This window comes from Parambassis ranga, chromosome 17, assembly GCF_900634625.1.
Source record: "Parambassis ranga chromosome 17, fParRan2.1, whole genome shotgun sequence".
Taxonomy (NCBI): Eukaryota; Metazoa; Chordata; class Actinopteri; family Ambassidae; genus Parambassis; species Parambassis ranga.
The window spans coordinates 2,296,341-2,322,842 of NC_041037.1; the positions used below are offsets into that span (position 1 = coordinate 2,296,341).

The 26,502-nt window shown below is 43.4% G+C and overlaps 1 protein-coding gene across 2 annotated transcripts; it reads left to right on the top strand.

Moving 5' to 3' along the window:
• The first annotated feature begins 12,493 nt into the window (after window positions 1-12,493).
• Window positions 12,494-19,493, top strand: LOC114450322 (uncharacterized). 2 transcript variants are annotated; one of them, XM_028428351.1, is made up of 3 exons: window positions 12,494-13,952; window positions 16,188-16,841; window positions 19,082-19,493. In XM_028428351.1, exons 1-2 carry the CDS (start codon window positions 12,942-12,944, stop codon window positions 16,725-16,727), a joined length of 1,551 nt encoding a protein of 516 aa, XP_028284152.1. In that variant the 5' UTR covers window positions 12,494-12,941; the 3' UTR covers window positions 16,728-16,841; window positions 19,082-19,493. The 2 variants fall into 2 exon arrangements, with proteins under 2 accessions (XP_028284152.1, XP_028284153.1); XM_028428352.1 differs by having other exon boundaries at window positions 19,085-19,493.
• The last annotated feature ends 7,009 nt before the right edge of the window (window positions 19,494-26,502 follow it).

The window sequence follows — 26,502 nt, forward strand, 5'->3', positions numbered from 1 at the left end:
GCTATTGCATTAATCAAATCTGGAGGTGATAAATGCCTGGATAAGAGTTTCAGCTGCCAAGAATGAGAATTAAAAATGAAGGACAGACAGTGTTCAGTGGCAGAAAAGGTTGTTTCACCCAGGCTGACATCAAACAGCCGAACAACAGACTCTGCTTCTCACTCAGGTTCAAATAATTAGAATTTAAATCTGACATTTAAAACTAATTTAGATGAAAATGGTGCAAATGCTGTTTTTAAGGGAAACGTATGGATTTGTTATTGAGGTACTGGCTGCAACTAATTTATTCCCAAAAACAGATGATCTTGCAAAACTGTCAAAGATCATGAGTGCCACCTATTGATCGGGTTGAGAATGTGTTTGTTTCAATCCATTTCATGAAGGCCTGGTTTAAAAAAAGAGGCAGAAACAGAGAACTAATTATCACCCAGTGAGATCACACCCTGACGTCCTCTCATCAGTAGATATATATCGCTGTGAACAGAACATCTGTGAAGACGGACGACCTCTGACCCTCCCAGTGGTTAGTGGGAGTCGGTGACGAGCTGTCAAGTCAGACGCAAGGCTCTTCTCCTGTGGTACCAGTGGTTACTTCACACAGGAAATGCAGAGCAGCTGATTATAGAGGGTGGATGTTAAGTAAAGAGATAAGCTGTGTGTGGAAAAACAAGATGGTGTTACAAATAAACAGTTTAGAAGGTGGTGACAGAGATGAAAAAAGAGCTACAGCTGCAACTTAAACTAGTATTAATCAAAATAGTTACATTATTTGACATAAAGTGCATAAAAGACATCTTTCCTGCAGGCTAAAGTCTGCATTAAGTTGTTAATTTTGCTGGTAATGGGATGCTTTCTTAGCTAATTGGCTATGCTACTGCAGATTAGCCTGTTAGCATGGTTGCACTCTTGAAGACTGTGAGTTTTAAAAGGGTTAATAGTGAACTGGAATACTAAGCAAACAGGACAGCATACTCACGATGCTTCTGTACAGCTTCATTCACCACAACCTGACTGGTTTGGCTAATATTTAAAGCACCGACTGCAAACACGCACTCAAAACTACGGACAAAGTTAGCTTAGCCGCTAACATGGCTAACGACAACTACTTCTGCATAAACATGCTTCATGAAAATAAACGACCAACTTACACACCCAGCCTGTTGTTGTCTGTCTCTACCTACATGTGTACATTATCACTTTTAACCGCTTACCTGCAAATAAATATAAAAGAAAGAAAACAGGAAATTGTCACAATGTTAAAGGTCACTTTCATTAGGCTACTGCTCACCGGGAGTGAGGCTCCCTCTTGTGTTGGAAGTGTGCAACTACACCTATAGTTTTAAAATGTAAAAAAGCTGGAGCAGTACAGTTATTTACATGTAAACAATACCAATAAACACACGTTAAATAAACTAATACAATCTACAGACATAGATGATTGAATAAAAGTATTATTATTCTACTTTCTTTTAATTCTTTGCAGCTGTGATCACCCCTGCGTTGCATAAATAGAGCTCTCTCATTTTTATGCAAAATGTACTGCAAAGGTAAAAATCTCTCTCTGATTCTCTGCAAAATGTTTCTGTAATGATGCATAAAATGTGGCATGCACTGTAGCTACAAGCTGCTTTCATCCCAAATGTCTGATGAACGTGATCCTCGCCATCCAAAAAGCTGTTTTTGTGAAAGCTTTGTTGTGTCTGTGGCCAGCTGCTGGTGGACAATGACAGAAAAATACAGGATTTTATTCATTTGAAATAAAGCTCTCAGATGGCGCACATGCACTTTTTCCTGACCATAGTATTCTATTTCTTTTCCTTTTTTTCTTTACTTGAAAACAGGAGGCATAATGTTCTATTTTTTGACAAGTTACGAATCATATTTTTTGGGCGTAGTTTGAGAAAACGTGTCGGAAAACTTGTCCCAAAAAACTCTAAATGTTTGTTGAATCAGGATTACTTGAGTTGTGTTTGGCAGTATGCCTTTGTTCTGTAGAAGACGGCATGCATGTGCAAATGAGAAAAGCCTAAGGCGGTGAAAGCATAGCACTCTGCACCTCCATGTGCATCTAAAGCCTTAGGCGCCTGCCCTCCATGTGCATACCTAGAAAGCCTAAAGTAGGCAGAGCACCCCCCCCCCCCCTTCACAGGCAGCTTTCAGATCAGCTGCCCTCAGCTGATGTGCTGATTATTTAATATATGTTGTACATGGGAATGATTTTAATTTTGCCACTGGAGATATGAAATATTTCACACACATAAGTGTGCTTTTAATAACATTAAAATGTAATGCACAGATGGAGATTATTATACAGCATCACTGAGGAAACAGTGATGTAGTTGGAGGGCAAATCCTCACAAAGGCAGATTTTTCAAGCTCTCTTCATAGATGTGATCACAAGAGACACTTGACTTCATTGTAAATCAGATAAAACACATTAGAAATGTGCATGGTCTTAACTTTCACTGAATAATGGATTTAATGAACGTTTTTTTAATTTAAAATTTCAGTTTGTTGAAGAAGTTTGTTTGAAAGTTTCCTGGTGTGATCCTCTCTGCAGTGATTTATGGGACAAAAACAGACTCTGCTCTCACAGACAATGCTATATGAGAGCTGCAGCACTAAATAAGATACTGCCACTTAGGAAAATAAGAAAGGTCACGTCGCCCGAGCCAAGATTGAACGTTGTGTCAGCACAGTGTGTTTAAACCACACTCCCGGGCTTGGCTGTTCCTGGACTTGGCTCAAGCAGAGTCTTGCGGGACTGCCCATCCTCCCTTAATGGCTGTTTACGAAGCATAAAAGCTCTCTGAACACCTCCACCCACCATCAGCGCCTCCTTTTAAACTCTGCATGAGGCTACACGCGGACGTCTTTGCAAACCTTCACTAAAAGAGGTCGGCAGCCTTTTTAATGAAGCTCGATCCATGTTGGCACGTTTCTCCTCGGATTAGACGTGAACCGAGTAATGATCTCACCAGCAACCATTGCTCCGCAGTTCATCAGAAGATGATTCACCTCTGCCATCTACCGCACATTTCCACTATCTCCACAATAAAGGGCACCAGGAATCCACAAAAGAACTGCACTTTTAGGCAGTTATTATGTTTTTTTGTGCTGTCTGAGGCTCATTTTAAGCCTTTGTTTGACACTAATAAGAAGGAAACGATGATTCTGACATTAACTTGTTATCTTGGAGGATTTTGTACAGATGTGAAATTAAACACAATAGCTGATGAAGGGCTGTCAAGCTGAGTGCAGCTTTGATTTCTCCCTCGGCGCTCCACTTTAAGTGCATTGCCATTCATCTCAAATAGGAAAAATATAAAAGCTGGAGGCTCCACTGTTTGCGTTTAAAAGGCAGCGCTTTCCGCCGCTCTCCCTCTTTTTCACCACCAGCTCCGACTTCACTGAGCTTTTTCGGAAAAGTTTAAAGATACGAAGCTTTGAGTGACACTGCATAAAAGATCCAGCTGGTGTTTGTAGGCAAACATGAGGGATTTCTATAAAGAAGGACAGCCACAGACTTGAAGGTCAGGGAGAATGAAGCCGAACTGCAGCAGGCACTGGAAATAATAACAATAATAATAATAATATAATCACACCCACATGAAACTGCTTATTATGTGTTACAGCGAGGATGTTTGTACTAATTAACATCTGCGTCTGGGAATGAGTTAATGAAAACTGTGCAGGCTGGGCCCACTGCAATTAATGAACAGAGCTTCTAATTTCCCAAACGGTACAGATCAGCTTTAACTTTACTTTAACTGTCCTCACTGTCCTGTGAATATGTGGACACTGGTCCCCTCTGTCATGAAAAAACTGTCAATCAAGTATGGCAGAAATGTTTTCAAACATACCAGTTGTACCGCTGGTGGCCATCTTGGCCACAAAAGAAGGGTTAGGGTTAGGGTTAAGAAGAAGAAGAAGAAGAAGAAGAGGAAGGTAACATGGAAGTGCTTAAAGCTGCAGTTCCTCAAATGGCCACTTGAGGCTGAACATCATTATGCAGCCAGTCATCACCAGGAAAACATGACAACATGTCCAGTCTATGGAAACGAGCACTGTTTGAGGAGAGACTGGTCACCCAGCCCAGTCTCATCCCACTGTCAGGGCCGTAAGGAAAGAGGACTCAGGATGCGTTTAATACAGTCCAGGTCCGTACACAGATAATCAGTCTAAAACCACACAGTAACACAGAGACGCTTGACCAGAGCAAGACGGAGTCCAGGCCGAGTCGAAACTAGAGGGGCTGTCCGCGAGCAGAGGTAACAGGACGGGGGCAGGCAAACTAAAAAAAACAGTCCAAACCAAGACTTGTCACCACGATCAGGGGCAACGGTAAATCCAAAACTAGAGGTGTCTAACAAAACGCTGGAACGCTGGGAAATCCGCGAGACGGTCTGGCAACGTAGCATAGTGATGCGGAAGTCTAAATAGGCCGCAATTCCCAGGGGGTCATGGGAAAGGGAAGGCGTGCCTGACCCCTGGTGGCGGGAACCCTGTGCGCACCTGGAAGTGCCAGATGCTCCGGAAGGGGCAGACCACCATATTTGTAGTCCACCACAGTCACAGAGTCAGGAATCCTGACACAAACAAAATTTTTCTTTTTTGTTTTTCAGCCAGAGGCACAATATTGTGCTTTATGCTTAACCCAAACAGTGAGTGGAAAACCGGATGGAGGAGATAGTGGCAGAGGGGGCTCCCCCTTGGGTCTGGAGCCATCCACAGCACCTCCTACCTCATATCGAGGACTTCACACCATAAAACGGCTGATCTGTGTTTCTGTATGTTTTGTGTTGTGTACCTGGAACAATGGACTGTTTCATGTAACGGGATGAGAGCTGACAATGGAGGCATAACATGTTAACCCTCGCAGTGTCCTCAGTGGGAGCGTTTCTGTAAACATCAAACAGTCGAAATCTACCAGTGACAGAAGAATGTTTACGAATGTGCTGAATGTGTGATTAGAATTTACACTGACGTGGAACTTCCTAGTTTTCAAGAACCAACTTTAACAGTATAAACAGTACTTTGAGGTTCTGAGTAGCTCCTCCACCGTTTGTCTCAATGGGTTTTGGCACTGATCAGTTCAGATATTTAACATTGGACTAATGACTCAGGGCTGCAGCGCCACACAGTTTAATCATGGGGCCTAATCTGGGTCAGTGTATGTTACTGCTGCAGGTCAGATCTGACTGAAAAGAAGTCTGAGTGTCTTCTAGGGTCTCACACTCACACGTCACAGGGTTTACATCACAAAAACACAGCGAGGGTGCAAGAGCCCCTTTTTGTTGTTATTTTTATTCAGGCTTTGCCGCAGCCTCTGGGAGGAGGACTGTGGAGTTCAGGTCTGGACTGAAGAACACTTCCATGACATCTTCAGCTTATATCTGCCTGACAGGATGTTCTTGACCTGAGGACAACCTCTTTAGTGAGAGACGTAACTATAAGAGCCCGGAACAACTGCCAAGACACTACTGAAGGATTCAGCCAAGTCTGGAATTAAGTGTCAGATACAGTCACTGGAGTCCTGCACAGGAATGGACCTCTGCAGAAAAGACACCACCAAGACAAACTGAAACTAACCTAGACCTCTGTGGTCACAGAGATGTTGTCTTCATGTGGAGAAAGGAAGAAGAGGCGTATAACCCAAAGAACAGGGTTCATACAGTCAAACACGGCGGTGGCAGTGTGATGCTGCGATGAGGATGATTCAGTGTGAAACTTGTGAAAAACCTGAAGCAGTCTGCAGCACATCCGGGTCCTGGTCATTGTTTCTCTTCCAACATGATGACCAGAAGCAAAGTGAGCGTGACTGACTGACCCACACAGAGCCCTGAACTCCAATCTGATTAAAAATCTTTGGAGTCAACTCAAGACCAGGGTCCATGCCAGGACACCATCCAATCTGCAGGAACTGGAGAGATCCGTCAAAGAAGAATGAGCCAGGAATAATTTAGTTCCTGTTTACAAGTTAAAAAAAACGTAAACCTGAGTTAAAATTTCTTTGTTTTATTCAATAAAATGTGGGAAGTTTTCGAGCATTTCGTCCTTCCCAAGCTCCTACACATTGCTTCTCTTCTGCTCGCCTGGATTTGATCTTAGATTATCTGTAATGTGCTGGAAAAAACTCCCCTCCTGTGCTCAGTATTTATCTCTAAATCCCCCTTGTCACCATTGAAGACCCAGGTAAATACAAGCTTTTAAATCTTCTTCGCACTTTGTACTCATGGCTTGTGCAGTCTCATGTTGACAGGGCGAAATGAATCATTTCAGCCATGGCAACAGCTTTCTGTGAGCCGCCTGAGCCGTGCTTCTCAAGGCAACTTGCTCTCTCCAGTCATTATTCCATCCATTAGTGCTTTCTGCTTTTGTCATTTGGGCTTTAGGCCTTTTCTTAACAATTGCCTCCCGTGTGGTGTCCTTGATGCCCAGTGCACAAAGAACAAATTAGCTCCAGCACCCTGAGGTCTTTTTATGGTCTAGTGCTGTGTATTAAGAGAATAAAGGCCGCATATAATAATGACCGAACATGTGTACGTATCTGGAGGATGTACAGCAGCTGTATGAATTTAATTCTAATGATTAAACAAGCAAAGAAAGCCTCTCCGGTAATAACTTACATCTTATGAATGAATTGCATGATGCAGCGTTTTTTGCGGCACCGTGATGCAATCGGGTTTTCCTGGCTTTGTAAATAGGAATTGTTTTGTAACTCTCTTTGGAACAACATTGTGTTCCCTATAAAAGCAGGACGTGCACGGACACACTGAATATGAGATATGACCTCACGATGCGCTGCTCCTGTTAAAATAGCCGGGCACTTCTGACCACTCTCCCTCGTCTTACAGACCTCAGTCTTTGCTTCAAAGGATTCTGGACACCTTTATGAATCTATTGGAGAGAGAGAGAGAGGGGGCTGATTAGGTCTGCATGTGGTCAGGTTTCACTCATCTAATCTCATATTAAGGTTAGATGGACGTTTTGCTTGCTACTTGATGGTGATGGTGACTTGTGGGGAAGTGCAATATAGTCTCCTCCCAGCAGGAGAGATCAGCTCAGAATGAAATTAGATGGACCTCATCTACAGATGCAGCAACTGTTCATCCTCATTAAAGCACTCAGTGGGCTCTCTGTATCTCTATTTAAGTTTCTTAAGGAGAGGATGTATAAAGAGAAACACTGCAGGGTTATGAAGATGCTCCTCATGTTTTATACATTCACTGTACATTAAAGTCTGGATCATTTTACTAAGACACTTCTGCTGGGATCTGTTCAAGAAAACAGCACCGCTGCCATTTTTTTTTTATTTCAGCTTAATTATGCATCGTTGTTATAATTATGTTTTTGTGGGAAGTTTAAAATACACATGAGAACATATTTCGCATTCCTGTAAAGAAATGAAAAGCATCATTAGAACACATGTGACTGTGAGCAGCAGTCTACAGTGGAAATGACCTCCAGCCTGAAATGTTTATCACACACATGCATCACTATGAGGATATAAGGGCACCAGAAATAGAACACACAGTTTTCATTAATCATCTGTGATCATAGTGTTTTTGTGTGAGCTTTGAATGAAGACCATGTTCAGTCATCATGTTTGTGACACACACACACACACAGACACACACACACTTCAAGCTTCAAGGTTTTTGTATTTGTCACATGCTCAACAGTGTGGGCAGTAAAATGCAGTAAAAACACACCCGGCTGTGAGTCTCACAATATCAAATTCAGATACTGATACATATATATACAGACAGTACAGAGTGCAAAAAGTTATAATGCAAAAAAGAGCGGTTGTTGTAATCCACTATCTCACCACAAGGTGTCACTAAATACTGCAGGCTGGTCCTTTAAAGGCGAAATAAAACTGTTAGTATTATTTAAAATGTGGATAATCCCTCTAACAACATTTGTAACACTCACAGTATGACTGAAAAACCACCCCCTCCATATTATGCACATATCAATGGTAGCCACAGAGATTAGCATTACAGCTAACAGGAGGGTTCTCTTCTCAGCAAACCACTGGCCACTATCAGACATATCCTCCCTTGTATTACTGATAACGCATTAGTCATTGTTAAAGCTGTCACTGCTACTGTTGGACCTCCACATGAACAAAGAATGGTAAAAATATGCAGATAAATATGCAAATTAGAGTGTTTGAACTGTGTGTGTGAGATAATAAAGTTATCCAACCAGTAAAGTTCAGCTCTTTTGTGTCCATATCTCCTAATATTCTTTTCCATTATTTTTGGGTCATTCTGTTCTTGGACCGTTGCTTTTGTAAGACCTGTTTTTAAACAAAGTTGTCTTAAACCTTAATATAATTTAAAAGTGTGACATTTAAATATTCACCTCATACACTTGTTGTGATGGGGAAATTCTCTACAGCTGCTCTCTTGTTGTTTTAAGTTCACTGGTGGTGTGGCCTGCTACAGGAAACTTTAACTTTTTGGCACTTTCTGCTCTGGCTTCACTTTTGCTGACATCGAACTAAATATCTTCTTTAATTTACTTTGAACAGACTCCAGAGTTAAATAAATATTGTGCCAGTTCTACGACATTATAGTTACTAAAAAGTCTCACTCAGCTGCTTGTGGTTTGGTAAATGAAAAAAAAAATCCTGAAGAACATGTTTGTTTTTTTTACAGTGGTACGGGGGAGAAAAAAGTTTATTCTTAACCCTGGGAACAGAAACTGAGAAAACAATGTCACCACATGGTTCACTTCACAGCTGTATTCAAAGTTGTACTTTTGATATGCTTGATATGTGCTATACCAAATCTATCCTAAGCAGCATAAACAACTGTATTATACATGATAAAATGCCATTTGAACAGCATGAGGGGATTCATTTTTAACATAGTTTGGCCTCTGCTTCCACTTTAACTCAGAAAATACCACAAAATATATTGTGTTAAATATTGTGTTTGGCAGTTGTCTTCAATTAAGCCCATTAGACAGTTAACAGGAGGGATAGACAGGAAACAAAGCAAAGAAGTACCAGTGGAGTACAGTCTTCTTGAAGACCCTTTGACTTAGACAGAGAGGACAGGTGGTTTAAAAGAGGAGTCAAGGAAGCATCTATGTTAAGCTGGAAAAACCAGAGGTGGTGGAGTCAGACATCATCTTTCTACCACATACAATGCAGCTTCCATCCATTCACAGAGAGTTTCACTCCAAGCCACATGTTCACAGCAAGAACAATGGGCTGTCCACCTGTCCCCCTCTCCTCTGGTAGTCTCATAGACCCTGTTCGCACCTTGGAAATCAATTTTGGGCCGTATCTGGATATATCCAGATAGAGTCTGAACAACGCAAATCTGGATATATCTGGATTGATTTCAATCCACCTCTCGGAGGTGGATCTAGCCGGATTGGCTTACATCTGGCTCAGGTCTGAACGCAAATGTGGCTATCCAATCCTGCTGTACAAAAGCCGTATGTAAACAACCGTTGAACTACGACAGTTTTGCCCCGAGTTTATTTTCGACAGGGCTACAAAGGAATAAACTGCTTTTTGAACCAAAAAGCGAAAGAACAAGAGACATGGGACAAAAAAACGAGGCCGTAGTCGTTAGCCAGTCGTTAGCCACACCAGACACAGTCAGTCAGACCAACACAGGTAAGTATGTAGACATTTAGAGCTATTGTTTGTGAGCTTCACCCAGTCCTCCACCACATATAAACCACTTCTCCCCACCACACGGTTAGAACTGATGAAGCTGCTTGAAGGAGCACATCAGCTCCATACATCAGCAGTGGGGGGGAAACGGGCCACACACCATCTGACACATCCTGAGACGATATTGAGCTCTTGTTATTGACTCATTTAGAAGAATCCATATGTGTTAATTATGTCATCTTGACCATGGTGAGGACAGGAGTAGTGAAGCGTGCCTTGCCCTCCAGTTGTGCAGCGAGGCAGGATGTGGGCAGGCTGACGCTAAAAACAGATGTAGCTGTGAACTTCACGCATACGCCGCACCAATGTGGTGGAGTCAGACTGATAACTGCCAGCTCTGATGTTCCTTTTTGCAGCTTGTAGACAAGGATGTGCCTGAGGTACTCCCTCCAGAGGAATACTGTGTTTAGACTGACAGGCTGAGGTGTATCTCTGTCTCCTCTTATTGATGTTCTTTCTGTATATTAATGCATATGTATGAGCCAGACAGAGACGCAGTGCTGATATTTATGGATGGAAAATCCCACCAAATGCCACGCTCGGGTATAAATGAGGTAAGTAAGAATATTTGTTGCTAAAGAGCTAAAAAAGCACATTTTAAAAGTAAATAATAATGACATTTTTAAAAGGTTACGAATTAAACAAAGACGAGTCAGATGGTTTGTCTTTCCTTTTTTGACTGAAGGTTGCTGCTTTGTGCAATGTGGCAGATCAAAAGAATCATTTCATTTTTTTTTTAGTATTTATTTAATTTCAGACAAAGTTAGAACCAAGCAGAGGCAGCGAAATGAAGCCAATGGAGAGGCCTCTTATACCCCGTTCACACTGGGGAAAAAAATCTGGCTAAAGCGGGATTCGGGCCTATCCAGTGTGAACACCTCGAATCCGGCAGTATCCAGTTCATCCACGAGAGGTGGATCTAGCCGGATTGGCTCAAATGTGGCTCAGGTGTGAACGCAAATGTGGCTCGCAAATCTGGCTAGCGACATGCTACTTCCGGTTCACAGGGCGCGACACGGCACCACCTAGTGGTTTGGAGGACAGCAAACATGCTGGATGAAGCCGGATTGAGTGCGGACACAAGTGTGTGCTAGCCAGATTTGAAAATAGGTCTGAACGCATCCAGCTTAAAGGCTGTCTGGGCTCAGTCCTACTCTAGCTGGAATGACTTTCTCCAGTGTGAACGGGGCCTAAAACTGCACTTCCCCCGGCAGCCTCTAGGGGCTGGCTTCCATTCCCATAGACTTTTATGTTAATATGTCTAACTTTACAGCAGAAATGTGCATGTTTACAGCTTGGGAGATGATTTTTTCCCACTCAGCTGCACAGAGGATGAATGTTTTATATATCTGGCTCAACCTTAATGCATAATTCAGGGCACGACAGATTTAAATGACGGATGAGCGCCATCACAGATTGCTACTGCTGTCTACCCTGGCTGACCCGCCTGTCTCAGCTCTACTTACACTACATTTTTGGGACAGATGCTACTGAGATGTTGAGCCACAACACTCTGGGTGTCATCCATCTGTGACAAAGATGGTGGAGACCAAACCCGAGCTAAAAGAAGAGCCACGATTGGACTTGAGTCGCAATAAACGTTACTCTAAATAAACTTTGTATGTCATATTGTCTGAATTTAAGGTTTAAGTTTAATATAATAGACCTTCCTGAAGATTTACATCATGGTCTGTATCCATATTGCTTCATTTATGTACTTTTCTTTGTCCTCCTGTAGGATTACATATACGTTAAAGTGAGATCACTCCAGCTGTGTTTCATCTAAAACAACAGTCCTCTCCAGCAGCTGTGGCTGGACTGCTCATCCTCCTGCTGGGATGCACGAATCGCCTTCATCTTCCTCTGCTGTTACTCTCAGTAGTTCTGTTCTACAGCCCATTGTTTTCAAAGCTCCAGTTATTTTCTTTGAAAATAAACGTCTAGCTGTCCTCAGCCGCTGTGGGGAAAGAGCCGCAACAGAGGCGTGTTATGCTATTTTGGAGAGACAGATCCTGCTTTTCTAATGTTTTTTTTTTCTCCATCTAAAGATCATGGGTATGTATAGTGAGAAGTGGCTGATGAATAATGAAACAGCTGATGAATTTAACATGGCTTGAACACAGTCCGGACAGCGTGCCATTTAAACGGCATGTAAACACTGTGTATGGACTTGAGAGGAGGCACATACAAAGGCTGTGCTTGTTGCAGTAGAGTGAAGTTTTACTCAACTGTTGAGGAGACAATGATAGAGTGAGGATGACAGGAGAGGCGAAAAAACAAAGAGAGGAAGAAATTGAAGGGGAGAGAAGTTAAGATAAGTGAAAAATGTGCTCCTGTGTAAAGGCAGTGGCTCTGTCTCCTTGACTCAGAGTGCTGTCTACTGCCTTGTCTGTATATGTTAGAAACCCCACCTCCCCCAGTGCTTATCTCCTCCCCTCTCTCTCTCTCTCTCTCTCAGTCTCTGGCCGAGGAATCCCAGGCAGCGTTTAATTGCAGAGTGCAAAGGCTTTAGTTGGGCTAATGAGCTCAGCACCGGAGCTGGAACTCTTTCACGCACTCTCTGAGAGACAGAGACACATATGGAGTCCTTTACCGGAGGAATCCCCACAAAGCGGCTGGATTTCAGGTAGAGGAGAAAGAAGGAATTTCCACATTCAGGTACAGCCGACTATGTGAGAGAATATACCAGAGGCAAGAGACTGAGTAAGAGGTGGAGAAAAGAGAGAGGAGAGCGGGAGAGGGGAGGGGAGGAAACGGGAAACACACTGCCAGAGAGAGAGAGAGAGAGAGAGAGAGAGAGAGAGAGAGAGAGAGAGAGAGAGAGAGAGACTGGAAGGCTGCAGCAGCAAATGAGACAGAACAACGAGGCGGGAGAGGTAGAACGAGAGACAGAGAGGGAGGGAGGTGGAGAGGGGCCCCTAGTAGGAGAGAGAGGGCTACAGGGTGAGGAAGAAGAAGGAGTAAGAAAAAGTTAGGAGGAAGTAAGAGAGAGTGGGAAAGTACGGACGTAAAGATTAACAGCTACAGGAGAGAAGAAGAAATAGGGGAAACAACAGACAGGAAGGAAGGGGAGGGAGAAGTCCTGGGTAAAAAAAGAGCTGAAGAAAAGTTTTCTTGTGGGAAGACGCAGATGAGGAAAACAGAGCGAGTGAATGACTGGGCTGGAGAGAGCTGGGAGGGGAGAAAACCAGTTGTTTTCTAAGGCGTTTTCTACACCAGTCCCTGGACTTCTTTGGACATGTACACAGAAGGCGCACAAGTAGCGGGACACCATCGATTTCTTCAGCACAACTCCAATCCCAACGCCTGCCCCTGCCAGCACTGCATCCACTATGAGCAGCCACTATACGGCCATCACAGTGGGCCGGGATTCCACCCAGCATCAGCCAGACAGACGGACCACCCATCGCTGGACTGCAGGAGAGACACCCAGGCTCCTCGGGTTAAAGACGTAGGAGGGAGAGCGTTCGTAGTGGACAGAGTTGAGAGAGGCGGTCATCGTAGCCCACAGAGGAGGCCTGTGTTTGCAGGGCTGGGCCCTTACAGCCAGTCTGATGACCTGAGCCAAGTGTGCCCCTGGGAGTTGAACCCTGCCCAGTGGGGCTACCCAGTGGAGCCTGGGGTGAGACACTATTCATCAGTCAGAGAACAGTGTGGCTGTGTGGTGTGTGCTGACAGCCGGGCACACCCCTTTAACGCTGGGATACCACATCCTCTTCCTCATCTTCAGGTCAAAGGTCAGGGGTACAGGCACAGAAGGACCGTCAGGTACGTCTCAGTGGACGAGGAGGACAGCTGTGGATGCACCTCTGAAAGCTATCATCTGGAGCTACACAATCCCCAGCCAAGTCATTTGCACATGCCAAATGGCCACTGTGGACCGAGGCCTGTGTTCTTTGAGGGAGTGGAGGAAAGAGATAGCCATCAGGACCGGAGCAGACTCAGGGGTGGATCAGAGGAGGGTTTTAATGGATGTGGTGGCTCTCATAAAGGTTTCTTCTCCACTGAAGTCCCTCAAAAGCACTTGAACCAAAGCAGACGGACGGGTGTCTGCGTCCCTCCCTCTGCCATCACCAATCCAGAAACCTCACAGTCAACAAACAACAACAGCGTCCACAGACGTCAGGGATCAGAGCTGGCGAAGCAGAAGAGGAGGCAGGATTTGGTGAGGGATCAAATCCGACAAGTGGTGACAGATCTGGAGGACGTGTTGGGGGGTTTGAAGCAAGTTCACATCGAGATGAAAGAGGTAGGAGGATCTATTATTACAGACATTTTAATCCTTGCTTGTACATCAAGTGTCTAATCATGAACGTCTGGTGCAGATGTAGCAGCCTTTTATCAGGTCTCCATTGGATACTGTGACATTTAAAGCAATGAACACAAAGCGACAAAAGATGCTGACAAAATGACACAGGTCCTGTATCTGTGTGTTCATGAGAGCATGCCGTGTGTGTGTGTGCACATGCTGACTGCATTGTTTGTGACTCAGTCATCATCGCTTACCGACGCGGTGATTGAGAACAATTTGCACTGACCTTTTACAGAACGCTGGTGAAATTGGCAGCGTTCCGGCCAGCACATTAAAAAAGCTGGCTTGAGACTGCTACTAAATGATGCCTTGCTGTTACAGTATCCATTTTGCGTGCAGCTGTAAAATAGCGTTGATTCACAGCAGAAAGCATCAGTGTGAGGCCTGCTATATTTATGGCTACAAATAAAAACTTCTACGATTGTAAATTAAGAAAAAAGCAAATCCAGAAAAAAACACGATATTATTGATTATTGCTTCAATCAGAGACAAACACATGGTTAAAAACGGAGCCTGGCGGTCTGGGGGAAGTATGCTACATAATCACTGATACAAAAACATACACATAGGAGTATTCAAAAGTCTTAAACTGCAACAATCTCACATAAAAAGTAATAACCTGCAGGGTTTTGATTGGTTTAATCAAAGCTACTGTGGTTCTGAATCTCTGGGTCAGGGCCCCTGTAAAGGGTCACAGAATAAATCTGCGTGGTCAGGATCAATGTGCTTCAGAGAGAAGAAAAATAAAAGCTACAGAAATCAGTATTTATCTAAGGTATGGAATATTGCGGTTTTACTGCTTTTATTAAGTCAAAGCAAATGACTCACGGCAGCCCACAGTTACATCAGTTCACATTATAAAGGCTCAGAGGTTTTTTTGGATGATCTTGTTGCTACAGAACTCGTGACCATGGCAACCTTTAACATGGATGATGTCGTATTTTAACATGAGGCACCTAGCAAGGACTGAAAGTGAAGCCAGTGGCACAAAATGAAAGCAGAAGTCAAGTGATAATGAAACCTAAAGGGCAGACATGGGAATCTCCTGGGTTAAAAAAAAGTCCTGTATGTGGAGGGGTTTTCCAAAAACTGTAAATAAAGAACTGATCACTGCCAAAAACAAGATCATCTCACTGCAGAGCTTTTACTGTGAGATGTAGCTATCACACAATATGATATAATTGGGACTAACAATGTAGTAGGTTCTTAAATATTGAGCTTTTGGTAGGTTAATGCTGTGAAAAGCTAATTCAACTCAAACCAAGATATTTCCTGTAAACCATACCAAGTCATTGAAAAGCCTAAACTGTGTCCCAAAGCAACACAAAACAGTAACACACACACAAAATGAAACAATGGCCTAACACAGCAATTACCTCGCACAAAAAAACACACATTTGGTCAATAATACATCCCCCAGATATGACACATGGTTAAGTTTAAGCTAACCTTATATTTTTTTATTTTTTTTATTTATTTTAGATACTGTATTAATCCCAGAGGGAAATGCGTTACAGCTGCTGCACAAGCAGTGTCATACAATGACTAGCAAGGCGCGCCACAGGCTAGGGTGAAGTGTCTTGCCCAAGAACACACAACAGTGACTAGGGAGGAGTTGGGATCGAACCACCAACCTTCCGGTTATTGGACAACCCTGCTATCCCACTGCGCCACTGTTGCGACATTGCCCCACATACAACACATTATTTCTGCAAATAGAAGCTAATGTTCACTCAGAAGTCTGGGGTTCGACCCCCCTGACACCACAAGCTGTTTTGTTTTCACTCACAAGCTATAGCTGAATTTAGTTTAGCCTCCGTTCTCTTCTGCAGTCGTCATTTCCCACTACCATCATGGCGAGCCCCCGTCCTAATAAACACATAGAGGACGAGCTATAGGAAACCATTTGGAAAAGACAGGTGATTGGATGAACCACCTCTAAATCTTATTAACCTTTTAGATTGTTAAGATAGACACTTCAAGATAGATTTGTGTGAGTTTAAGACATGTAGAGGCTTTATAAATCATAACCAGGATGCATTTTGCTGATGACACCAGCATTTTTCTGAAGGTTTATAAGTTACATTTTTTATTATGTTTTGTCTAAACTTGTTGAGGTAATGTGATGAAAGTTGAGTAAAATGTCGCTTTCAACTGTCTGTTATCATTCAGGTGGTTGAGCAGATCGATCGTCTCACAGCCAACATCGACCTCTGCGAGGAGGTGCCCTGCATCACTCAGGGGTCATCCAATAACTGTCACGACGCAACTCAATTTGGAGACCTCAGGCCAGCCCTGGTGCCCAATCACAAGCCTGTCTCAGCTCAGGCCTCGCAGCACGTCGATGAAGACCGCATCATACTGAGAACTAACGCTCCCTCCCCTGTCCACATGGCATCGGTGGTCAAAACCAGCTGCTTTACCCCACCCAGTCTCAACAAAGACCACGAAAGGCCAGGTATGAACGGCCACCCGCCTCACCTGTACGCCCACAGAGACTCCAACCACATCGGGCAAAATCATGGGAAACCTCATCCACAGACCCTGGACCCTAAGGTCATCATTGGGAACAGCACCTCCAATTCTAGAACTCAAAAGCCTCCACCTTACCCCCAAAATGGCCGGTGTGGGAAGGGCCCATACCCGCCTGCCAAACCTATGAGAACCACCGCCTACCCAGGGAGAGGCCCTCAGAGCACCAGCATGGTGTGAAGGAGGGGGGGGTTGGTGGTGGTGGTCTGCCCCAGTGCCATGGGGGCCTGAAACATGAGACCCTGCTGCAGCGAGTGGAGGTCAGAGAGGGACCAAGCAGGGGGACAACTCATGGTGAGTTCAGAACGCCGTCCCTCTCACTCTCTTCTTCTTCTTCTTCTTTTATAGTGTTGATGCTCTCAGCTGATGACGTTTGCTGTTTACTGGCAGCACAGTGTTCAAAGTCAGTAAATGAATTGCAGTGTTCCTCCCCGGTACAAAAGGGACGTATGTGTTTGATGTATGTGTGTGTGTGTGTGTGTGTGTGTGTGTGTGTGGGCGGCCCTGGAGGGGGTGTAATGTGTCTGCTTTTGTTGATGTCACATGGTTTCCCAGTCTTCACTACACTGCAAAATGTGTCTGTCTTCGCAAGTTAAACAGGAAACGTTCGGCCACACACACACACGGTCATAATCATCCAATCATCCAGCAGGGTGAGAGATTTTCATCTGTTCAAGTGAGCTGATGCTTTTATGAGTAGATTTGATCTGCAAAACAGGATTTTGGCTTTTTTTTTTTTAAATCTGTGGAATCTGAGGGCAGACGGTGAGATAAAATCTTGAGACAGACTTTATTTTTTACAGTGGAACTTAGTCATAACTTTGAAGGAACTAAGGCTTGGCAAGAGCCGCTTGACTTCCAATCATGTGACACAAAAAAAGGCATCATTAGATTTACAGGATGATCATAGCTCTGACTCAGAATTGGCATAATTTAGTGTTAGGGGGGCTGATGAGGAGGAACTAAGCCTTTCTTCCCGTACCACCGTCAGATGTGTCATTACCGACTGTGAGCTCGAAGCAGCTTTAATAATAAGATGACATCTGTGTAAAAGTCCCTGTAGTAGAAGTGGAAAATTAAAGAGCAGATACATACCCTCCTCCTGAGAGTCCACCTTTGTGCATGTTTCTGTACTTCCCTCTTGTGCAGAGTATGCGTAACTGCAATCTATTTTTCTGGCCTCTCCAAGTTGGGCAAGCACAATCTGGTTTTAATCATAAAACCCCCCTGAACACATGCCAGAACAGAGCGAGGCAAACTCTCGCTATATTTGTGACGTCCATATAAACAGGAGCACCGCTGCACAGGGAGGCAGCTCTCCACACAATGCTGCAGGGACAGAGAGAGAGAGAGAGAGAGAGAGAGAGACTCCTGAGGCTGCAGCTACAGGTCGAGGCTGGCAGCAGCCGGCACACCAAACCGGGTCGCCAGGGAACATCTGCCTGAGCTTTCATTCATCTGAGCGTCTCTGTTGCTTTCAGACTCTTAAAGCATCAATGCCGTAGGCGTTCTAAAAGGCTTGAATCATCACAATTAGTCACCCAGGGCAAGTTCAATGCTAAACTGACAACCACAAAGACATTCTGCGCTAAGCAACCACCATCATTGATTGTTTGAAAATCCTATCAGTTTCTTTTCATATAGTTACACGATTTTACAGAAGCCATAATTAAACCACGAAAACCAGACAATAATAAACAACAATTAATTCACTCAGATCAGAAATCACACATTTACTCGTATGTAGCTGTTTAAGACATATGCTAACCAATTATAAAGACAACAAATGATGAATAATACAGTCAAAAATGTGACATTTATTCACTGAAAACTTTGCTCAAAAGGTCCAACTTTAAGATGATGCTCTAGTCTTTCTCTGATCACGGGTGAAAAGCTTCTAAACTGGATGCTTTCTTACCATTTCCTGGTCACACACACACAGTCAGAGGTGCTGAGATGGGACGCTGGTTAGCTGCTTCCATGATCATCTGGTATAGGCTCCTTTCATGGCTCCTCATGGACCCTGCAGCACAGACCAAGACAAAGCAGGTTCAGAAACTGGGTGGATCTTTGGGCACACCTGTTCATGTGTGCCATGCAATTATAATGTAATCCAAGGTATTTTATTTACACGTAAGGGCTTATAATCTGCAGTAAAATACATACAAGAATAGCAACACTGCTGCCCTCCTTTAGATAAGACCTAACATTACACATTCAACCCACATCATCATTCTCAAGGTCTAACACACTGCAGCCTTCAGATACACAAAAACTTTTTGCCAAGATTTTGATGAAAGAAGTGTTTTTCAGTGCTCCTCCATGACTCTCAAGGACACACACACTCAACCTGACTTTCAGTATGGTACTGATTGACACTTCTGTTTCTGGTGATGCGTTCTCCCACTGAATGATGCCGAAAGCCTTGAGAAGAAGGACAGTTTGTACGTCACAGTGTTTGATTGGGGACTCTGACCTCTCTGCGGTGCTGAATTAAAATGATTTTTTTCCCCCCTCTGACGTGATATTTCCAGCAGGAGCTGATGCCACTGAGACAAGCTGCTGTCAGCTGTTGGGAAACGGAGCACGGCCTGAAGGTGGGGATGTTTCCAAAGGGGAAAACTGCCCCCACCAGGAGTCGACCTGCGGCTGCATGTCATGTGAGCATGGGAGCGTGGAGGAGTGGCAGTCAAACCTCTGTGAGAACTGAAGCTGGTGGTGTGTGGCACGTGATGAGAAGGATGAAGTGAACTGATACAGAAACATAAAGATATATTTTCATGACAGTATTAATTTATTTTTCCAGGCAGCTTACACCAGTCTAAATACTACCTATAATAAGATTTATATCTAAAAAAATGTAAAGATATTTTCCACATTAGAAAAGATTGTTACAGTCTGTAAGCAGAGGTGAAAATAACTTGCAATAAATTAAATTATCCTGCACTTTTCCTCATGCTAATCTATCTCACATCTCAGTTATCTAGAGATGCTGCATTAAGTGCTGAATGTCCTGCATTTAATGATGAAATAAAGGACGTGACGCCAGCATTTTATCATCCCCGACTCTGCAAAAATGATTTATTCAGTTACTCACTGAGCCTCACTGAAGTTAAAAAAGTGGTTCTGGAAGTTGTGGAACTATACTTCTCAGGCTGATCTGGAGATGGCAGTGTGTGATCTCTCATGGCCTTATTCTGTCAGGGCGCTCGCTGCTGTGCCCCGATCCAGCCGGGCCAGCGTCTGCGTCTCTGTTTGTTTAAATCTTGTCTGAGAATTTCACCACTCTGCTCTCAGAAGCTCTTGCTGCTGTCAGAGCGCGCACACACACCGCCTCCCAGTCGGAGAAGCACTCGGCTCCATCTCAACTTTATGCCTCCTTTCTGACAGATGGAGGATGACACATGTAAACTGTTGACTGTAGGTGGCCACTTTGTCACTGACTGTCTCTGTCGGTCTGAGTAATTGTGCTGTAATGCTGATTGAGAGGCATGGCTGCAGAGAGAAGGGCAAGGTCCTGCGCCTGAGGCTGTGATTAGTACTTGTCAACATGTAGAGTGATGCTGTGTCGCCTTAAGCATCCCATTGTGTCACGATTCGTTAACGGAGTCATTCATCTACTGAGTGTGTGTTTATGAAATGTCAGAAAATAATGAGAAATTCTTCCAAAAGATCAGTGATATGCCAAAATCAAATAGATGCCCTTCTGTTGCTACAAATGACACGATGCATGTAAATGTGATACCCTTGTGCGTCATTGGGGACTTTTTTGTCCATTTGGGTAATTTTTGCCTGTTTACCTGGCCACCATTTTATCTGTGTTGGTGCATATGGCACAATTTTTTGTAACAAAGACTCTCTCTAGACACATTTTAGAATTCCAATTTAAATTTTTCAAATACATCACCAGAACATGGTGAAACAAATTTACTACCCTTTTGTGTCATTAGGGGACAAAAAAGTCCACTTCCAAAAAACTGCTATAAAAAATTAACAGATTAATATTTTTTCTTACTTTTTTCTGCATAAATATGTTAAACAACTTCAGCCCTGCTCAAAACTACCAAACATTAAATCATTTTGAGGAATTTAACCCTTTAAATGCCAGTTTGATTACTTGATGTTACAGTAATTTTTTATAAAGAAAATACAAAAAAATGAGTTATTTTCCACAAAACAAAAGTTAGGTGGCTGAGGCATTATTTTTATATCTGTCATGGATATGTCAAAGATTAGCCAAAATTTTGAGTTTGATGCATTATTACTTTTTGTGTAGCAGCAGTTTAAAATGGTATTTTCCACTTAGGGCCCATTAACTCCTATTATAATACTACATTTTTTAATATCATAACTATAACAACATATAACCATGCATTTCTTGATGTAAGGGTTTCATTTTTGAAAAAAATAGTTAAATTTGACATTTTCTACTGTTCACCACTAAAATCAGCCATTAACCTATTATATTCCTATGCATAAAATCCTTGTGTTTTGTGGATGTGTTTTGGATTGTGTTCAGTAGGCTGTTTTAAGCTCCAAATAGTGGCAAACAGGTGGAATGCAACTGGAGGTGAGATGAGGCAGAGAAGGAGGTCGCAGCGAGCGGCCATGTCCTTTTTAATCATTAAAACAAGTGAAATATTCAAAAATTAGGGGAATTGATCAACAGAGACAAACAGCTTTTGCACCAGTCTGTTAAAGGTCGGGTAGGAGATTTCACTCTGATGCACGTTTTGTTAAATTAGTGTAACTTCTCTTTACAATCCGATAGCAACCAATTAGTTCGGCAGTTTCACATTAAAACGAAGAATATGAATCATCTGTGGAAGCTATAAAACACTAAAAACATCAGCCAATCCTCCGGGTGGACCCTGTGCGGAGTATTGGCTGGTTGTCACTCTCTTCCTGCTCTGCGTGCACCAGAGAGGTACGTGCATGATGGCCGAAGTCACAGACCGCAGCTTGTCTTCAGGTGATGCGTCCATGTGATTGGGAGGCGTGGCTTCTGGGTGAGCTCCTACCCTACCTTTAACATGTTGCTGTAAAGTTGGGTATTTTAGCATAGAGGTCTATAGGGATCGACTTCTGGAGCACCCGCTGATACTTGCTAAATAAGCTAACGTTAATAAGCTAATTGCTTCAATTCAAGCCACTGCACTGACTGCGAATGACATGTGTACAGCTGATCTAACTGTGCAGCATCACGGTGCTTCATCATGCAGATCTTCAGTTTTATGATGCTTTCTAGATAATGTTATGTTTCAGAGTTCAGCAGGATGCAAATGCAGACAAACTCCAAGCGAAATTATCAAACCAAAGGTGAGCTTTACTTAAAGTAACTCTCAAAAAATGACAAAGATGAAAAACAAAAAACAAAAGGCTAATGATAAGACAGAGGTTGATGAGCAAAAGAAAACAAAATAGGAACAAACCTGAAGAATGAACACTTGACTGGACCGCCACAGTGAACGAGGCAGGATGGCACGCAGACCACACTGGATGACCTGACAAAGACAAAGAGGAGCACAGGACTTAAATACAGAGAGAGTAACAAGACACAGGTGAGAAGAATGAGGGCGAGGCAACCAACAGGCAGGAAGTAAAACTCACACACAAGGAAGCCAGAATTTCAAAATAAGACAGGAAGTAAACCTGAATCAGGCCAAAATGCACCAACACCTGAAAAACAGCCAACGATTCTGTTTCTATCCGATGCCAAATATGTACATCGAAGAGAAGTTCACTGGCGTCCCTTTGTGTTGATGTTGAAGTATTTTTTATTATGCTGCTCATTGATTCTGAACTGTGACAGCTGCTGGTACTTCTGAGAGGAGAGCATCATCCCTGATGTGTTCTGTACCACTTTACAAACTGATGATAATAGTTTCCAGCTCTACACTAATGAATCCTAAGTGCAGTGTTGGATCTCCTCAGTCCTTTATTTTCTCAAAGGAGCTAGACTAAATATTTTTATAGTTTAGTCATGAACGGGGTCAGAATGTTTTCCATGGTGCAGATACAATATCACCCAGCTGTTCTATTCTTAGTAAAGGTATGTTGTTTTTTTAAAAGGGATTTCTTTTTACTCCTGTTAAAATGACGTGTTCAGATATCTGTGAAAATACAACACAACCATCAGCCCACAGTCACTTCTGCAGATCTGGATCTCAGGTTTGTCTGCAGCTCCAGGTGAGTCTCGGCCTGTGGGCCAAGTCTGTGCCTTATGTCTGTGGATCTTTGTCAGACAGAAGGTGCACCGGCCTGAGCCTGTCGGCCGTGCCGGCTTTGTAAATACTGGAGTGAAAAGCCTGGAATGTCAGACAGAGACTCAAACCAAGAACAACACGGACTCTTAAGTACTGCCTGCCACCTCCCGTTTGTCTCATCCACCCAAAGATAATACACCAGTAGGATGCTGCTAATACCGCAGGTTTCTGGTGCCTGTCCGGTGGAGTATTGTTTCCTGGTCTGTTTAGTTTTAGACTCTGGATGGAAAAACACGGCACACTGAACAACCGCAGTCTTTGTCTCAGAGGCAGATACGACAGCTAGGTGCTAAACAGCCTCCTGAAACACAGAACCAGGCAGGCCGGGAAAGAGAGCAGATGTTCACGCAAAGTGCTGGAAGGTGGTGGGGACACAAACGCTCAGACGACCATCAGCATGCATGTTCAGGCAATATGAAGAGTATCCTGCATTTGGATCACCAACTCTTCTAACTAGCTAGTGGCTAAAGCTAACAAACCCTGTAGAAATCTGCAGCAGAGGCTCATTAACTGATTAGCTTAGCTACAGACTCAGTATCATCATTACTAATATTTTGATTTTGACTTTTTAAATCACTTTAATTAAAGCCATAAAGATCCCTAAAGCCTGTATTGGGGCAGCAGTGGAGGCAGTGGAGCAGGTAGAGCAGGGTTGTCCAATAATTGGGAGGTTGGCGGTTCGATCCCAGCTCTGCCCTAGTCATTTTTGCGTGTCCTCCAGTGCACTCACTGGTGTATGAATGTGTATGAGTGTATCGGCGGTGGTCGGAGAGGCTGTAGCACCTTGGCAGCCACGTCTCCGTCAGTCTCCCCCTGGGCAGCTGTGGCTACATCTGTAGTTTACCACTGTGTGAATGTGGTGTGAATGAATAATGCATCTGTAAAGTGTCCTAGTGTCCTAGAAAAGTGCTATATAAGTTCAATGTATTATTATTGTCATGCTGCTCTAAAGGATGTTTTGCACCTAACACAGTTTGTAGGTGATTCCTAAAAGCCGTGTCTGGTTAGTTTTTCATTTTTTATTAATGTTGTTTGAACCTTTTCACAGCGATCAGATGACCGGTGTTTGACTGGTCCTCAGCTGCTCTGCTCCTTTTTGGACCAGCATGTCATTTTAAACATGTCATGCTGTAGAGAAGACACTGACTGTTTGCTCAGCTGCGCGGCTTCACACCAACATCTGGACAGCGTCTTTCATTAGCCTTACACAAGCACAGAATGGCACCAGCAGGGCAAATATAAGGGAGTGTACATGTAGGTAAGCTGAGGAGTTTTGTTATGTGCCTGCAGCCAGCACTGAACATACTGTGGCAAGGAGAGACATTTTCCGGATGCATCTGCACGTAGGTGGGCAGTGTTTGGAGAGGTTACCAAGGGCAGGGTTTGGTATTTGCAGGTCATATTTCAACAAAGCGGGGCCACGTGAGAGCCGGTGGGGACGTAACAGAGGAACGTGCTCAACCTAAAGAGAGCGTCTTGGAGGGTTAGTTTAGGCACAGAGCAGAGAAATTCCTCAGCAGTTCTGTCATCCCAGCGAGATGGGGAGCAGAGCTGAGGTCAGCCGGAGACCAGCGAGGGTTTGTGTGTAGGGCAGACACACCAGGCCACTTCCTCACTCGGGGGTCAGTCACACAAGCAGCAGACACACACACTGTCATAAATGCGGCCAGTGAAAACTACACGGAGCTCAGAGACGAAACACGGCGGAGCCTGATGATGAATTCTGTTTCTCCTTCAAGCTGGGTGGTGCTGTGACTTGGGTGGTATTTGGAAGGATGCCTCTGTGATTCTGTTATTGTTATTTTGTCCTTTATTTGAAAGATAAAAATACTTCAAAACAACACCAGAAATAGGTTTTAACATTTAAAACATCCTTTAAAAACAGCACTGGGCTGATATTTCCAGGCATCCACCATGGTCTTTCTGTGGATTCAGGGGGTTCATGACATCTGCTGCTTCTTCTTGAGACAGAGGATAGCTCCCTTATGGCTTCAATCATCGTCATATAACAACAAAACTGCAACCTTTGTAGTCTGTGCGTACACCACAGCAGCTTAACATGGGAGATTCTGACATGTCACGTTAGCATTTAGCTCCACTGCTAGAAACAGTCCCAGTCTGTAAATATTGTCTTCAAAGTTCCTGGACAGATGTGAATGGAGTCGACTAAATAGGAGTAGGGGGATTTTCCAGACACTCTCAATAACAGAGACAATCTATGCTGGCAGGGCAGCACCTTGGCAACTTCCAACATAAACCGTTTCAATTGTGCTTAATCTCCCCGGTTCACTGCTGCCTTAAGCTGAGACTGAGCTCCGCTGCGATGTAAATACTCAACATCTGTGCATTTAACAGCGCATACATTGTCTGAGGCCTGTTTTCCAGTGCATCATTCAAACCCACTTCACAGTATATACCGAGAGAGTGGTGTGTTCAAAACTAAAAGTAAAAAAAAAAAGTTTTCTGGCGGTTCTGTCAATCCTCGCACTCAGACAGAATATCCCAGTGCTATTTAAAAAAAAAAAAAAAAAAAAAAAGCCTGTCATGTTAGACAGCGTGAATCAGGCCATGATGTGATGAATGCAGAGCCAGGAAGGAGTCAGCAGCTTTTTTAAAAAAAAAAAAAAAGAGGAGGAGAGTGAGAAAAGGCCTCCATTCATGGTGCTCTGCCTGTGTTTTAGTAGATATAGCAGGGTTGTATAAGATCCTGTGGGTTGTGTCTTCACAGAGGCCTGTCAGCAAACATGCCGCTGCGGTCCTGTTTGCCACAATCAGTAAAAGTCCAGGACTGAAAACTCTCGTCCAGCTGGGGCAAGAGAAGGATTTTAAATCAATCTATTCAGGCTTTCTTATGATAAAAACACAGTTATAAATCAGTGGAAGATCAACCTGGAACCATTCTCATATTCTTGCATTTCGCAAGATTAAACTTTGCCTCTGGTCATCTTTTCAAAATAAAGGAAATGAACCAGTGTAATAATAAAGTCCTAACTCCTCAATATTCATTGCATCAATGTACCAAACAGAATGAGGGTGTAAACAAGCTCATGTTCATAGAAACATCCTCCATCGTGCTCTCCTAAATATGTAACATGAAAGGAGTCTTTGTGGTTTAGTAATATAATCAATTGTCAATAAATCCCATTAATAATGATCAATGATTATTATGATGATTATTATTTATCTTTGGTGGATTCTACAGACGCTGTCCTCCTGCTGGAAATACTGTGTGTCAACATACAGAGCTCATCTGTAAAGATTGAAGGAAATTAATATACACATGTTTATAGGTGCAGGACCTGTTGCCATGGCAGCTGAAAATGGCCACAGTGGAAGAGAAAATGTGTTTAATGCATAGACTGTAAATAACGATGGATGAAGGTCCCGTGACGTCACCTGTAGGTTATTAAAGGTCGGGTAGGAGATTTCATTCTGATGCACTTTTTGTTAAATTAGTGTAACTTCTCTTTACAATCCGATAGCAACCGATTAGTTCGGCAGTTTCACATTAAAACGAAGAATATGAATCATCTGTGGAAGCTATAAAACACTAAAAACATCAGCCAATCCTCCGGGTGGACCCTGTGCGGAGTATTGGCTGGTTGTCACTCTCTTCCTGCTCTGTGCACCAGAGAGGTACGTGCATGATGGCCGAAGTCACTCGTCTTCAGGTAATGCGCGTCCATGTG